The sequence below is a fragment of the Ctenocephalides felis genome, unplaced genomic scaffold (genome assembly GCF_003426905.1).
Source record: "Ctenocephalides felis isolate EL2017-DRISC unplaced genomic scaffold, ASM342690v1 CF-g0.4_SCAFFOLD_00193, whole genome shotgun sequence".
Lineage (NCBI taxonomy): Eukaryota > Metazoa > Arthropoda > Insecta > Siphonaptera > Pulicidae > Ctenocephalides > Ctenocephalides felis.
The window spans coordinates 1-17,071 of NW_020536347.1; the positions used below are offsets into that span (position 1 = coordinate 1).

Consider the following 17,071-nt stretch of genomic DNA (forward strand, 5'->3'; position numbering starts at 1 on the left):
ACCAAAAAATATGTGTGTGTATGTGAGTCGATTCTTCGAATTTCCCTCAACTTCAAAAAACTGCTGCACCGATTTTTAAATTTATCATCCATTCGATGTAACTCGATAGAACTCAACTACTCAGCAAATTACAAATTTTGCTGATTAGTTTCTGGTACAGATCGACCGAGCCTTTTCTTCTTAATTATTCCTCTAAAAAAAATTCGGCGATTTTGATTAAATTTTTACGGTTTGACTGTTTTGCAACCGGAGGAAATTTTTATTAAATTTTATTAAAAACGCGTTTTTAGTCTATCTTAAGAAAAAAATCACGAAAAACTAGGCATTGTCCATAGACAATAATAAATGACAATTTATCATTCTTTAATTACTTGTAGGTACGAGCTTATCTCCTTTATCAATATTTTTTTTATTACGGAATTCATTTGTTATCAAGCTATTTTGTTGAATGACGGCATGATTTATCTTTAACTTATGCAGATTTACAAGATGTTGGCATAACACTTTTGTTGGATTTGTTCAAATATAAGATAATGCATCATAATATTTGTTCATAGCTAAATTTAAATAAGAAAAGAATAATTAACGACACAATGTCTATGAATTCTATTCATATTTTTTTCAGTTCCAGTCTAGAACATTTATCAATTTCTTTTTAAGGATTTATTTTATTATTAGAGCCATGATGTACCATATTCGATTTCTAAGAAAGTAAATAGTATTTTTAAACATGCCAATGTTCTTCAAACAACAACATTTAGTTATTGTAAAATTATCAATATTATTCATGCTTTATTTTTATTAATTATCTAATCTGTAAAAATTGTTTTTATAAAAAATGATGTCATAATATAATTATTGTAACGATATCAATGTTACACTGATTGCTATAAGCAATATTGTTATTTAATAGTTCAATGTTCAGATAACAAATATATAAATGAAATGAATTCATGGAACAAAACCATTATTTGATCAGATCATTGATTGCTAAAGATAATATTATCGAGAGAGTTTGTTTATTTATAGATTAATTGATCGCATAGTAAGAAACAGTTAAAATATATAAAAGTATGGTGGGTTGAAAAATTGAGGAAGAGGAAAAAATTCCAAATACACATGCTGAATTCATACCGTTATTTTGATTTAGTATTTCTGTAAAGTTCTAGATTTGTGGCATGATTTCATTTACATCAAATGCATAATTCATCAATAAATAATTATATGATTTATCACATAAATTTCTCTAACAATTTGAGACTCTACGAAAGACACGAGCATTCCATAACTTTCTTAGAAATAGAATAGGATACATCGTATAAACAGGGCCTTCCCGAAATTGTGCACTGCATATTATCAGGGATTCACCAACCTTTGAAATTTAATCTAAATTGATAAAACTACTCATTGTCAGCACACACACATTATATATATATAGTATTATCTTCATTTCATTTCATTTAGCGTCGAGTTTCTTTGAAACTTCTGCTTCTTACTATCTTCAAATAGTATTACTGATAATTATTTAGATATGTTTTTACTGAAGTAAATTACAATATTAACCACTTTGACATTGAAAGCATATTATATAACATTGTCATTAGAGGAATTTTGTTTGCTAGTTTGTGAAATATTCTTCATGATAGTAATAATGTCTATCATTTGAATTAAATGTGAACATCAAACAACAAATAATTACATTAATTTAAAATATTGTTTTATCACGATTAGTTGAAAATATAAATTTAAGTTTATTTATATATCGATAATAATGCATGCATACATTTCGATATATTAACGATAAGGCGATATGCAATATGTATAATTATCTATAATGAGAAAGATGTTGAACTTTGATAGTGCGGTAAAGAGACGTACTTACGTTTGAAAAAATAAGCATTGTTTCAAGTTTTATGTACATTTATCAATTGTTTGTTTTTTTTACCGGTGAATATCTATAATATTGTATTATATAGTATTATTGTAAATTGTATGAAACTTCAAATAAATATTTATTAGGAAGCATATCTGTTATGCATGCGCTTGTATAGTATATTTCAAATTTTCGTTATTGAAAGCAGAAATTACTTAAGCAAAAGCGATGTGAAATTTTATAAGCGGACGGACTGCTTAATTTTTGAAATAATTTTTAAAGGGACACCTATCCAAAGCTGCACTTTTTATATTTTGATATATTTACATGATTATATTTACAAATTTTATTTCTTATCATCTCGAGTGTCTAAATATATTTGAGTAATTAATATAAATTTCATAAGGCTTATACTGAAGAAGATTCAATATATTGAAGAAACTTGAATATGACAGATGGTCATAATGTTTAAAAAGATTTTTTTCATTAATTTTTTGATGATATATTTCTATCCATTTTATATGGGTTATCTTACCATGCCCTTACTATGTATTAGCAGCAATACGCTCGCCGAGTGTTTTGACGCACAGTGCGATGAAGCGCGGCTGCCAGGATGGCAAGGAAAATGTATGGAAAATATTGAAACACAAAGATTTAAGTCGTAAATTAAGTAGTTCTATTAATTAAGAAATTTTATTTTGTTCGAAAGATGGCTTAGAAAGTTTAGAATTAAACTAGTTGTAAGTGGCATTTTGCCTTAGGGCAAGTTATATGAACTTTCTGGCATAAGTAAATAATCAACTTGGTCAATATTTAAGTATTCCGAGTTGATTTATTACACATTTTTGAAAATCGAAACGTGCCTAATACAACTCGGAGTATTTTCTAAAAGCGCGACCAAATAACTCAAATTTTAATATTTTATAATGGAACTTTTTTCCGTAGGATTATAATGTTTTAATATGTTTATTAAGACCAAGTACTCTATCGCCATACCAAAAGATCATCTAATTTTTTTTCTTAACAATTAATTTTGAAGAAAAGGTCGGACCGATCTTTGTTCAAAACTTCCCAGCACGATTTCCAAAATATATATTTCGACTAGTATTTAAATTTTCAAAATCAGATCAGAATTTTTGACTAAAACGCAGCCGAAAAATTTGCAATTTTCTGCTAATTTTAAAGAACAGCTCAGGCAATCGTATCAAAAAACTAACCAAGGAAAGTACCTACCAAGTTTCGTCTAATGAATTGAATTTTTTTTTCAATTCAATTATTTTTTTTTTTTTCAAACTTCGATGAATTTTTAAAATTAACCGACTTGTCGTAGGGCCGTAACATTTTAGTATGTTTTATAAGACCATAATATCTATCATCAAAGAAAGTTTCAAAAAATCGTCGATTTTTTTTTTTGTTACAACAACAGTTACTAACAAGAAAACGGCCTGGCCGATCTTTACCGAAGACTAATCAGCACGATTCTCAATCAATATCTTTCAAACGGTTTTTGAATTTTCAAAACCGATTCAGGATTGAAGTCAGGATTTAGGATTATAGGTTAAAACGCGTACGAAAGTTTTCACACTTTTTTGCCAATTACATAGAAACGTCTCTACCGATTGTCGTGCAAAACTGAAGAACGCTGGTCTTCATCGATTTCATCGAAATACATCGAATGGCTTTTAAATTTTTAAAATCGGTTCAGCTGTGATTTTGACAAATCAGACGAAAAACTCACGACGAAGGTAAGAAACATGCTAATCGTATGTATACTTTATCGCTTTTGATTATTTATTGATAAAATCATTTATATAAAAATTTATCATTGGGAAGCATATTACATAGCGTTTAGAGTGAAGACATTATAAAGAAAAATTGCGTCGCTATAATGGTAAATTAGTTTTTACTAATTTACATAAATTGTTTGAAAATTGAAATTATAAATTTTTGATCACATAGGGAGCCCTGTGAGGTACATAAAGGGGTCGCTAGCCAGGTACCTGCCTGCATGCAGCAACGCACCAAAAATAAGGACAGCCTATCGGCACATCGATCTTCGGCGCGTTCGTGCGGAAGCGCTGTGCCAGCCCTAGTTCATGTACACAAGTATATAAGAGAAAAGCACGATTCGAACTCATTCATGCATTTGTCGTTCAAGTGCGGAGTCTGCGTTTTCCTATTTGTTTGTTCTAACCTTCATTTCAGTGTTCGAAGTCGTCGATATTATTGATAAGGACTAATTAATTAATACATGTTAAAATGTCGGGTAATGGTCTATTATCCGTCAGCTTAAACGATGGCGGTCGAAATCTGTCGGGCCAAAATAATGTGGTGCAACCACTACTCACAGGTAAAGGCGAATTATTTGAAAAAATGAGTGGTTTCGCGTAAGCCATGTGTTTTGAAAATGTGTACTACAGCTTGTCATTCGCGTTTTGTCCGCAAGTGTGTTTGTGCTCTAGCTGTCAAAATGTTAAATGTCAAATGTCAAAAGTTAATAAAATCAGATCGAAATGAGTGGAAAGTGTAAAGTAAATGTACTTCTTTCAGATTTGTACCAAATTACGATGGCTTATGCCTATTGGAAGTCGGGGAAGACCAGTGATGTAGCTGTCTTTGATTTGTTTTTCCGCACCAACCCCTTTCAAGGCGAATTTACGATATTCGCCGGTCTTGAAGAGTGCCTTAAATTTTTGGAAAATTTTCGATACTCAGATGATGACATCGAATATTTGAGGAATACTTTGCCTATTGCGATTGAACCTGAGTTTTTTTCCTATTTGCGTGATTTAACAGCTAATGATGTCACTCTGTACGCATTGGAGGAAGGATCTGTTGCATTTCCAAGGTAACTGCTAGTCAAGAAAATTACTGTAAGAACACATAACACGTGCTTGACAGTTTTACATTCTTCTTACTCAATTCGTTTATTGAAATAATTTGTCTGTTGTGCACTATTACAATTATTAAAGATTAGTATTTTGCAATAATACGCATGAAATATGATACTAAATCCATTAATTTGCACAATCAAAACATTTGGGAATACTTGATTTTTCATATATTCATCATAATATTTGTCAATGGAATCAAAATATATAGATATAATGTGAAATCATTACTTTTTATTGTTATCATCAGAATTTGCTGATAAATGCTTTTATTTTATTTATTGCCCCATTACATTCAAAATATAATAGATTTAAGTAGTGATTTTATTTTCAAAGTATCTTTACTTCTTATCGAGGACCTGTAATAATTGTACAATTGCAATTGTATATATGAAATCATTATTTTTTATTATTGTATCATCAAAATTTTCTGATGAATGCTTTTATTTTATTTATTGCCCCATTACATTTAAAATATGATAGATTTAAGTAGTGATTTTATTTTCAAAGTACCTTTACTTCTTATCGAGGGACCCTTAATAATTGTACAATTGCAATAGTATATAATATGAAATTATTTTTATTATTGTATCATCAAAATTCGCTGATGATTGCTTTTATTCTAATTATTGCCCCCATTACATTTGAAATATAATACATACATATAGTAATTTATTTTCAGAGTACCTTTACTTCGTATCGAAGGACCTTTAATAATTGTACAATTGCTTGAAACTACATTGTTGAATTTAGTCAACTATGCTAGGTATGTACAATAAATATTTTAAGCAGAATGTCTAAATAGCATAATACATTTTCAAAATTATTTGATTGTATGTGGTAGAAATGATAAATCTATATCCTTTAAGTTTGATGGCCACAAATGCTGCGAGGTATCGAATGGTTGCTGGAAAGAATGTTTCATTATTGGAATTTGGTCTTCGAAGAGCCCAAGGACCGGATGGTGGTCTGTCAGCCTCTAAGTATGCTTATATTGGTATGTGATACTCACATTTTATTATATATATTATATATGAATATATCTGTAGATTTACGAGTAATATTTAGTAATGAATAATAAATTTAGAGCTTCTTGCGAAGATAAAATAATTATATATTAATAAGATTGTTCATCAAATATTCTTATTATATATATATATATATATGGAGGCGTGCTCCATATTGTAGAAATACCGGAATTGTCCAAATTATAGTCATAATAAATTTCATAAAATATTATTTATATTTCGTTTATTTTATATATGATTAATATCCCGACACTATGTGTTTGTCATACTGATCATTAATAAAACTTTTGGTATTTTCTTATTTATAATAGAAAAGAAAGGTTTCAAGAATTATACATTTTAGGCAAATTCGACTAGGAGAAACAAAACCGTGTCCGATCTGACACTTGAATTTCCTTTTGTTTTTCTCAGTGCGTCACTATATGGGCCAATCTGTCCAGAGACATGTGATGCGTGTTGACAAGCCGCTATGCGTGTTGGCAACCCGCTACATATATATATATATATATATATAATTTATATATGTATATAAATTTTTTAGCGTGTTGCTCAGTCGCATTACATTTTGATAATCAAATTTTGCAATTCTCATTTGAACCATTTTTCATTACCTCTTTTTGTTAATTTGCTAAAAGTAGTTCAATGAATCAAATACTTTTCATATATTTCTTTGATGACATATTTTAATAAAATTAAAGTTCGTTTTAATAAGTGTGTCTTAATCAAATTAGGGATTTTTTATTTGTGAAATTAAGTGTTCTGCTACTTTCATGTTAGCAGCAGTTGTATGAGAATATAAAATGGGTCATTAAGGGAGTATTCTAGTGTAGATTTCCAAAAAATCGTTTTTTATTTTATTTTATTCATAAATCTGGATTGAATTCAGAAATCTGGAGAGGATTTTTAAAAATTAAATTTATTTTTGGACATACTGCTGTTTCACCATGATAATCTTCTTTTGTTTTCTTCCTTTTGCGAAACTTTAAACGCGTTTTTCTCAAAACTATTCTTTTTCAATACGATGTCCACGATTTATCGAGTTCAGCTGGGCCGATTCACTAGAAATTTTTAGGGAATTTTTTTTACTATTTAAAAAAAAAAAAAAAAATTTCGAGAAACTCAAAAAAGTTGTGAGAAAAATGGTCCTTGTTTTTTAAACTGTCGCCATTTTATCAAAAAAAAATTAACTTAATCCTAGGATATGGTATGGCGGCATCAATCTATATTAAAAATCTTTTTTTTTTTTCTTCATATCGGATTACTAAGAGGGTTGCAATCGTGCACACGGTCGGGAGCCAATTTTGGACCTGAAATTATTAGCATTTTTTTTTTTTACTTTTTTTATACTCTTGTAACGTTGATAAATGAATTACAAAAAAAATAATAAAAAAAAACTATTGCCTTTTCTGCGATAATTTAAAAATGACCTAAAATTCATGCCTTTACACTTAAATATACATTTCTCCAAAGAATGACCTAAGGAAGACAATGCGATTCTAAAATTAATCTGTATTCATTGTTATTGTATTCCAGTTGTTTTCAAAATGAAGTGTCAAAATGAAGTCAAAATGATCCTTAATAGCGTTTATTTTCTTGTACGTAATATATCGTAGGCGAACTTTGTAATTTTCTTCCAAAGTATAATGAAAATAATCGATCATCTAAAAATTTGCAGGCCCATTCACCCCATTATGATATATGTAGAACATTTTCTAGTGCTACAGCTACAGCTAATGTGCGAGGCGATATAGTGTACGCGTTTAGGTGTTACTAGATGGTACCGAACATATTCATTATTAGAATCGGCTGGTACGGGTCTCGTGTGAATAATGTCGCCTCTCAAAGGCTGAACGTTTCTGATATGATAAATCGTTTTCGCTTTGAACTTTTTTCAAACTCAAGGTCTCAACTAAATTATTTTATCGAGTAATACGTAATAACGCATGGAAATTGCTCATACGCATGCGATTAGTATCACACACTTACGGATATGTTTCTTTGACTTACATTGCAATTATTTTCAAATTACTATTTCTATGTCATTATCAAAACCTGTCCGCAAAAACATTATTGTCTTTAATAATTTACAGAGGATAAGGCATTGAAATTGATATTCACTTCAGGTCTTTTATATCTAGTCTTCCAAATTTTCTGATTATTCACTTTATGTATGTACCCATGTACTGACGCATAACACATTCAAAAATCATTCGAAATTGCGAAGAAAATCGTTCTAAAAACTTAGAATAGTAAATTAACATGATATATGCACTAATTATAAATGAATTTACATATATTTTTCCACTAAATTTTTGCTTTCAAATCATTACTTGACCATTTTGGTTTCTCGCAAAAAAAAAAAAATCAGGATATTCAAATTTTCAAATATATTTTTAACTTCCCATAGTGTAAGTTATAGTAATCGTCTAAAATGGAAAATGAAAATTTTTGCCTATTTTTACGTTTCTGATGTTTCTTAACATTATGGCATACCTTACAGAATATAAATGTGTGTATGTGTGGATACAATTTTTTGTCCACAATTTCGAATCAACCGAGTTGCATGATTCAAGAAACATTCGATTCCAACTGATGAGGACACGTTCTGATTAGTTTTTGGCAAAGACAGGCCCAGCCTGTCGGAGCAAAGAGTGTAGAAAAAGAAATTAGGTTTTTGAGAGAACGAAGCATCCGATTTGAATGATTCATAAACATTTGGCTTGTGTCGATAGTGTGAAGAAACGATTAGTTTTTGGGGAAGACTAAATAAATTATTTCAAAATTTCAATTTTCCTTTTGTTTCTAAAAAAGTTGTTTCAAGTATCGAAAATAATTAGGATTTTAATTTTGATTCCAGCTCATTTATATACTTGAAGTAATTAATTTTAACTTAGCAATTCAGTTTAAAGAGTTCTTATTGTTAGAAATATGAGATAAGGTCTTTCATTATAAATCCGTTTGATTAAGTTTTGTTTATTTACTTTTCTTTTGCTCTTACATTTTGTCTGCAAAATATGAATAATGAAAGTTGCAATATTTATAATAATCTATTTGAAAACATTTAAAATTCCTTGATTATTTCAAATGTTACGGGAAGATTCAGCAATTTGTCTTAAGGCGATGTCATGTACATTATTATACATTTACTATGCAACTTCCATATGCATTTCAAATTTCAATTTGTTTAATAACTTTATTGATTTAATATTTGTTTATGAAAGAAGCAGAATTTCAGAAATTTGCCTTGAATGTCACAATCTTACATCTTCATGCAAAACACCAAGAATGAGTTCGATATGTCATTTATTACAATTTTTTTAAATAAAAGTGTATGATGTGCATTAACAATTGATCGACTAATGTGCATTGCTACTTGAGGCATATAATAATTCAACATATCTTCAATTCTTAATTACATATAATGATTTATGTACTCTTAATATCTAATTTTGAATAAGTACGCAGTGAATTCGTAAATTATAAAATAATTAGCAACGTAGCGCCAATTTTAAACTTCCGCAGTTTATATAGTGGATTAAAATAATTATAATTTGTTACAGCGAATAATAATGTTTGAACACATTTTTCCATTACTGATTACAATAACATTATCTGAGATAATTACAAATAATTGTTTTTTTATTTATGTATTTTAATTGATTCAAGGCATTGTTTTGCTTGTTCACTGATATTTCATTTAGAGAATTGCGCATTTGGCATTTTGCACAAAACGATCCATTATATTTAAGTTTAAGTATCATGAATATATAAATTAACTGAAATGTTTTCAAAATTACATTTTTACACTCGGAAGAAAATTTTGAATTATTACAAATTATCAGAGTTATGTTACGTTCTGAATTTTGCAATCAATTTCTCGTAAGAATTTCTTATCGTCCAAATTGCTTAATAGTTTATTTAATAACAATAAACAAGTCATGTAAAACGTTTGTATTATACAACCAATTATAATTCATCGCAGGAAATTTATTTCTCAGAATTAATTCGACTAATTGTAACGAAAAGTATTTACCATTTTTTTATTTTAATAACAAACGATACAAATAGAAAAAATCTTTATTTTTAGTTAAATTATCTATTTATTTTGTTTTCGCTTCTTTATAATTCATTATAACCTATTGTCTTGGTTTTAATAAATTTAAAATATCTATCGATTTTGTTCATGATATATCATCTAAACATTTTTTAAATCCAAATCGAAAATTCTAGATCAAATTTAGAAGGCATTAATTGCTATCTGATCTCTGGTCTTTGGCCTCGACATTTTTTTTTTGACTAAAACAGAGTTCAATAATTTCATTAAAACGTTTTTGATGAGTACTTGGACTCATAGTCTTGCTTATAGATTTAAATAATTTTATCTGTCGTTTTGGCACAGCATTGTGACGCATCTTTCGTAATCCTGTTATTTTTTTTAATTATTTGCTATTTAAATGTTTATTCTTTATCTTTATTTGTTGTTGTGCATGCTTATTCTTTATGTTTATATTTATTTAGGAAGTCTTTTATCAATGAAAATAAACAATATTTCATTCTCTTGCTGTGCAATTAAATTAAAATAGTAATATTTATATGAAAAACATTTGAAGTCGTCCCATGGCGTTTGAAGATATTTTTAATTTTCAATGTAGTATAAATATAAAGTATAAAAATATTTTGCGCAAATATGAGACCATATTTTTCATTTCAATCCATGATGGAGCTTTGCTAATCCGGACGGAGGGGGCGGCGCTATCAATGCTAAATATCTACTTAAATGTGATTGAAAATAATAAATACTATTTAATGATACAATGAATAATAAATACTATTTAATAATTTTATTTGTAAATGGATAATTGTTTGATTTAAAATTGCTAACAAAACATTTATACGAGGTGTGTTCAAAAAGTACCCGGAATTTTTAAATTTCGCGGGTCTGGAGTGTCTGATTGTCAAAATTTTTTTTTTATTGTGTTGGTATACATGCCCCTAAAGTATGATGAAATTTTCAGCTATATTCACTGTTTACTTTGTCTGTGGTAGTCGCTAAGTTCGACGTGTTTTTCTGAGCTCGGCGATTTTTACAATGAAGAATTGAAAAGTCAAAGAATTTGTATTAAATTTTGCGTAAAAATGAAATAAAGTGTAACAAAGTGTGTGAAATGTTACAAAAAGCCTATGGTGAGTCTGCTATGAAAAAAACAAGTGTTTACGAGTGGTATAAGCGTTCCAAGATGGCCGCGAAGACGTTGAAGATGACGAACGCTCCGGTCGACCCAGCACGTCAACAAACGATAAAAGGGGAAAGAAGTGGAAAAAATGGTTATGAATGATCGCCGAATCACAATTAGAGAAGTTGCTGATGAAGTTGGCATATCAATTCATTAACAATGCATGGCTGTTGCACCACGATAACGCACCTGCTCACTCGTCGTTGCTTGTTCGTAATTTTTTGGCCAAAAACAATACCGTAGCATGCCCCAACCTCCATATTCACCAGATATGGCTCCGTGTGACTTTTTCCTATTCCCAAAGTTGAAGAGACCCATGAAAGGACGGCGGTTTTCCTCGATTGAAGAAAATCGCTGAGAGTGCTCAAGGACATATCAAAAAGTGAATATCAAGGGTGCTTCGAAAATTGGAAAAAACGCTGGCATAAGTGTATTATATCTGGGGGGGACTACTTTGAAGGGGACCACATTAATGTAGACGAATAAATAAATATTTTTTTGGAAAAACGAAAATTCCGGGTACTTTTTGAACAGACCTCGTATTTGTTTTTGTAGTCTCGTATAAAAATCTGCACAATTTAATGTGGTAAAACATATCGCTTTAAGGGTTATTTTTATTCGAAATTTACTGTTTGTCTGAAGTACTTGTGCCAGGAAGTCAAAAAGTTCGTTTTTGTAATTTTTTTGCTAGTGATAGTATATTTGAAAATGGAAGTTCGAAATTATTAAAGTGAGAGGCTATTTTGAAACATCTTTGGATATTTGTAATTCGGCAATTCTTTCTTTCATATAACATAAACAACATACTCGTAGTATATTATTTTTTTAGATACTCGATGAGTTGCTATAATTTCATTATCAAGTAATAGCGATGGTTCAATTTACGCCTATATTTTTTAAAATTATGAAACAATACGGGACAAAACACCTGAAACCGGGAGGCAAAGTGGAAATCCGTAACTGTTCCGGGCAAACCTGGATGTAGGGCCACCTGGGTTTGTCATCCAGATTAATATGAAGTTTTATTTTTTCTCTACATTGTCATATAATTACAATTTTATTATTAGCAGTTTTATTTAAATGATAAGTGCAAAATTTTGTATGATCGCGTTTGGTACATTTATAGCTTACGTTATTATTTTACAAATGTTAATGATGTCAGCATATATTTATTTATATTCTCAATGTTTATATTACGTCATTTAGTGCTGTTTACGATTTAGTTTTATATAATTAAATTATCAAGTTCCTATATATTTATCATACTTTGCGATATCGTCATTATTTTTTGTGCATTATGCTTGTCTTTGGGCGGATGTAATATTTCTGATTATTTTGATTTTTTCCTACGTTATTAAAATCAAAATTTAATTTAAATTTGAAATGAATCAATCATTGATCAAATATTAAAGTTTATTTCAGGCTTCTACTATGTTCGTATATAAGACTAAAATCTCGTTTATTTTCAATCAGCGTTATCGAAACAATGATCATGATGTAATTTCATAAGTCATGTTAACAATAACGTACTGGTCTTATCAAAAAGATAAATGAACGATGCATATAGTACTCGAGATTAACACTCGTTAGCGGATTATAAAAATTTCAAGGTTGTCATTGGATTTCCTATATCTACTCGAGAAAAAAGCTAGACTTTTATTTGTAACATTTTGTTTTCTATAGACTTTTGCAGACGAAAAGCAGACAAAAATTTAAATGACATCTTTTTGATAGAAATAATTTGAAATGGAGAATAGAAAAATTTCTACGAATGTCTTATTTGAAATCACATGCGGTTCTCATAGGAATCTTACGCGTCTGGATTCACATCAATAACTGGCTGACCTCTTCTTATTCTAATGTTGTAAATTATGACTGCGCCATCAACGAATGAAAGGGCTTTTCCATTGTCACAGTCAATGAAGGACGTAGTATTTTGCAATTAATGACAAATTTAAATTGCGATTATATGTAGCTAAAATTTGTTGATCTGCATAGAAACGTTGTATTACATACTTAATTTTGAATCTAACCGTTTTTATTTTTACTTCTATATTAACTCTATAGGTTTTATATAGATTTTAATACTAAGTACAAATATTGTCTATATTTCTATGGGTTCCGTACTAATGTTTATTCGTTGAACTGCGGCGCTTACGCGCTCCGATATTTTTTCTCTAAAACAGCTACGCAGCGCGATTGCTTTGAAAAAAATTTCAGAATTTTCAAGAAATAAAAAAAATCAAATTTATCAATAAGGTAATTTATTTTTTAAATATCAAAATTCTTAAAAATCTATTTTTTTCAGTTTTCAAAAAATGTTAAAGCATTTTAAAAAATTTAATTTTTGCTACTGGAAGTTCCGGCTAATTGTCTTAAGGCACGATGCCGTGCATCACTAGTCAATATTCAAAAGCATATGATATTAGAATAGAATGTCCACAATATTCAAAAAAATCAGAAAGATGTTGCTGTACATTTTAGACCAATAAAGTAGGACTATCACAGCACCATATCAAATTACACTCCGCATTATATGGAGACCAAGACTTAATTGTGTTTGTATTTTATTTAGGGGTGTTGTATATGTAATTAAAGCAAACTAAACAGACGTAATGTTACTTAATAAATGATATTAATTTCTATATTAATGGAATTTTATATTCTGAAAATTATATATATATATATATATATATATATATATATATATATATATATATATATATATATATATATAATTATTTTTTTATTTAATATGGATAAATGAGTACAAAAGTTATTGAGCAAAACTAACGTTCCTATAGCAATTACAATGTCAGAAAAAATCAAGGCTAGGAAATTAAAAAAAATGTGCAGATTTGTATATTCGAATGTTTAACAACGTCCTCGCGATGGGGAGAAATAATGTTGATTTTAGTATTGGCGATCGTATTTAGGCTCCGCCGATGGTTTTTTCGATTCCGTTCACTGATGCACATGATCGTTTCATCTTTTTTGTTTCACGCGGGGTGTCAAAATCATGTCAAAACGTTGCGTTTTATGCGAGAGCTTCGGCGTTGTTCAGTGTTATTGATTTAAATGTCCGTACCATTTGGTGCCAACCACGATCCTCGACTATTAATACGACGTGCAGACACCGTTTACATATCGAACTCGCCAAGCTCTCGTGCAGCTATTACAGTTCACAAACTCCGAAACAGGGCTAATTGCTTTAGATAAAAAATCGACTTCGATTATTTGCATTTTCCTGTTCACTTCAAACTTCAAATTCGAATATTTCGATGAATCTCCGGTTTAAAAATAGTCGACTTGATTTTAAAATGAGTGTTGCAACTAATGATGTGCAGATCGCTAAAATTTCTGGGGGAAATAAGTTTGTGCATGGATTACGGAAGGAACAATCTCAATTAAATTAATATTTGCTATATTTTCGTATTGATAGCACTTCTCGGATCCCCGACGTATACAAGAATTGTCATAATTATTAAGATAATTTGTGTACATCTAAAGACATTTATAGTCTTAATAAAGAGACATCAGAGATGATCATTTCTCGGATTCGCAGGATGCTACTTAATAACTAACGAGACTGAAATAAAATAATGACATGGACTTTTTTTTAATTTAAACTATATTAATAAAATCAGTAACCAGCCAGATTCGAGCGATGAGCTGAAGTCGAAGTTTTGATAGTCATACAAATAATACTTTCATTCCGTAAATTGAAATTTAACTACTTCCGACCTGAATTCGGGAAAATTTCGTCTCTTCAAAGCACTATCCAACTAGTAAATAATCACCATAAATAACGCAATGAATCATGAAATATTTTTATTATTTATTTATCAATTTATCAATTGGTAGATTTATTTTTATTTTGTTTAGTAGATAAAACAATTGAAAGTCGAAACGATCGATTTAACATTTTATTAGGTAGTATTGAAATTTTTTTACAACTCTATAGAAAGAAAGGTCTCGTTACTTGTAGGCCTAAATTATTGACTCACGCATTTGTGTTTACTTTGATCTGTCTCTGCGTTTATGTTTAAAGAAGCAATCAGCTGTGCATGCTGCTGCTCTTATTGTCGGGAAATGATCGCTTGCGTGTCGCTTAACCTTGTTGGAGATTGTGTACTGATATTTATTTGAAAATAGGTTAAATATTTGCCGAAATTCAATTGCATTCAATTGTATTGGGACATAAGGTTTTCTGCAACACAATCATAGTAAATGTAAATATTGGTACTTCATTTTGAGGTACATGGAAATAGACCAATTTTTAGATGACAGATATTATAGCAAGTAAATACTATTTCGTTAGCTCTTGTAAATACTATTAGTAATGCAGCTTTTTTTAAAAAAAGAAACATCTTGTTGATATGCACAATACTTGTTGTGTTACAATAGATTAAATTTTTATTGATAATTTAAAATAACAGTATTTTTCAAATATAGGCGGTTTTGATGGGACGAGCAATGTTCTAGCCGGTAAATTGTTCAACATACCGGTGAAGGGAACCCATGCCCACTCGTACATAACTTCGTTCACATCGGTGGAGGAATTACGCAGCACTCTGCTGCAGTGCAAAAAGACGTCCCACGCGAAGGACCTGCGCCAACTGAGCATTGACTGGCGCCAGAAGTTGTCCACCCTGCTCGACATCGGACCGGAGGAGGCGAGCGACGGCGAATTGGCCGCGCTGATCTCTTTCGCAATTGCATTCCCGGATGGATTCATGGCTTTAGTCGACACGTACGATGTGAAGAGGTATCCTAGTCGCATGACAAACCACAACAGCACAACGGCCACATCCGAAAACAGTAACGTTTATACAAATAATAACAGTTTAAGTAAAAATCATAACTACAATAATACAAATACGACGAAACAAAGCAATACTATTGAGACTACGACGAATAGCAGAGATGTGGCCGAACGTAATTACAGATGCCAGTGCCAGCAAATTATATACTCGTACAATACAGAATTGGTGGAAAAGACTTTGAGGTAAACAAGTCAGAATATTCTTAATTCCTACACTTTACATTCAAAATAAAATTGTTTGCTTTATTTTTCAAATTGGATTAGTACTAACGAAACATTTTGCGTTTTGGATTTGAAACAAAGTGCAAGTTGTTGCCGCTGCCCAAAAACAAAGTGAATGTTGAATAGAATTTGGTCTCTGTTGAAAGAAATTTCAACATGATTTCTTTGAAGTTACGTTTAGTGAAATTATTTAATGCTCTATAAGTTTCTGCAATATACTTTTTTTTTTCGTATCGATTCAATAGTGCCTAATTGAATATTGTTGAACGACGCATTAATTTAAGATATGAATAACTTTGGATTTAAAATATAATTTGTATTAATTAATATTATTTTTCTTTTTATGAATTTTAATTTCGTTTAGCATAGATTAGTCAACATTCAGTCAAGATATATTTTTTTGATTTACACTTCTCAAAAGATCGACCAATATCGAGAAAAAATCAACTTTTTGAATGGCACTAATGTATTGCCCCTCGCCTTTGTTTTTCTATTTTTTCCTTCTTTGTTCTAATCAAGTTTCACATATGCTATAATATATGTTTTTTCGGGATGATAATCCAACAAGAATTATTAATTGGCATGAATAATCATACTGCATTGTGATCTATTGCTCGAGATTTTTAACAATTTTAATGTGAATTTTGAGTTTTTATAATTATTTTCGTTAATTTCTCAATTATTATTGTTGATTGAAGCTATAGAATAAAATAACATATAATATTACTATATTATTTTTTCCCTAATTTATGTATGCATTCAGGTCTAAAAATCTATCCTGATGCATTCTGAGTAATAAATTCCATGTTTTTAGTTGATTTAATAAATTGATCGATTAATTAATTTTGATCAACATTATGTCTGTTTTGCTTGTATTATTTATCTTACCTGTATACTTCATATGGTTCAAAAATCATTGTGCGATAGTAATCTTTATGAAAAAAGTTATTAGTAATTTTTATAGAAGAAATTCATTGTCAAGGTCTTGCAGCGACATG

At 29.7% G+C, this 17,071-nt stretch overlaps 1 protein-coding gene across 1 annotated transcript; it reads left to right on the forward strand.

Moving 5' to 3' along the window:
* The first annotated feature begins 4,029 nt into the window (after positions 1-4,029).
* On the forward strand, positions 4,030-16,188 carry LOC113382575 (nicotinate phosphoribosyltransferase-like). The gene is made up of 6 exons (XM_026620875.1): positions 4,030-4,223; positions 4,424-4,721; positions 5,447-5,530; positions 5,634-5,761; positions 15,482-16,034; positions 16,116-16,188. Exons 1-6 carry the CDS (start codon positions 4,133-4,135, stop codon positions 16,186-16,188), a joined length of 1,227 nt encoding a protein of 408 aa, XP_026476660.1. The 5' UTR covers positions 4,030-4,132.
* The last annotated feature ends 883 nt before the right edge of the window (positions 16,189-17,071 follow it).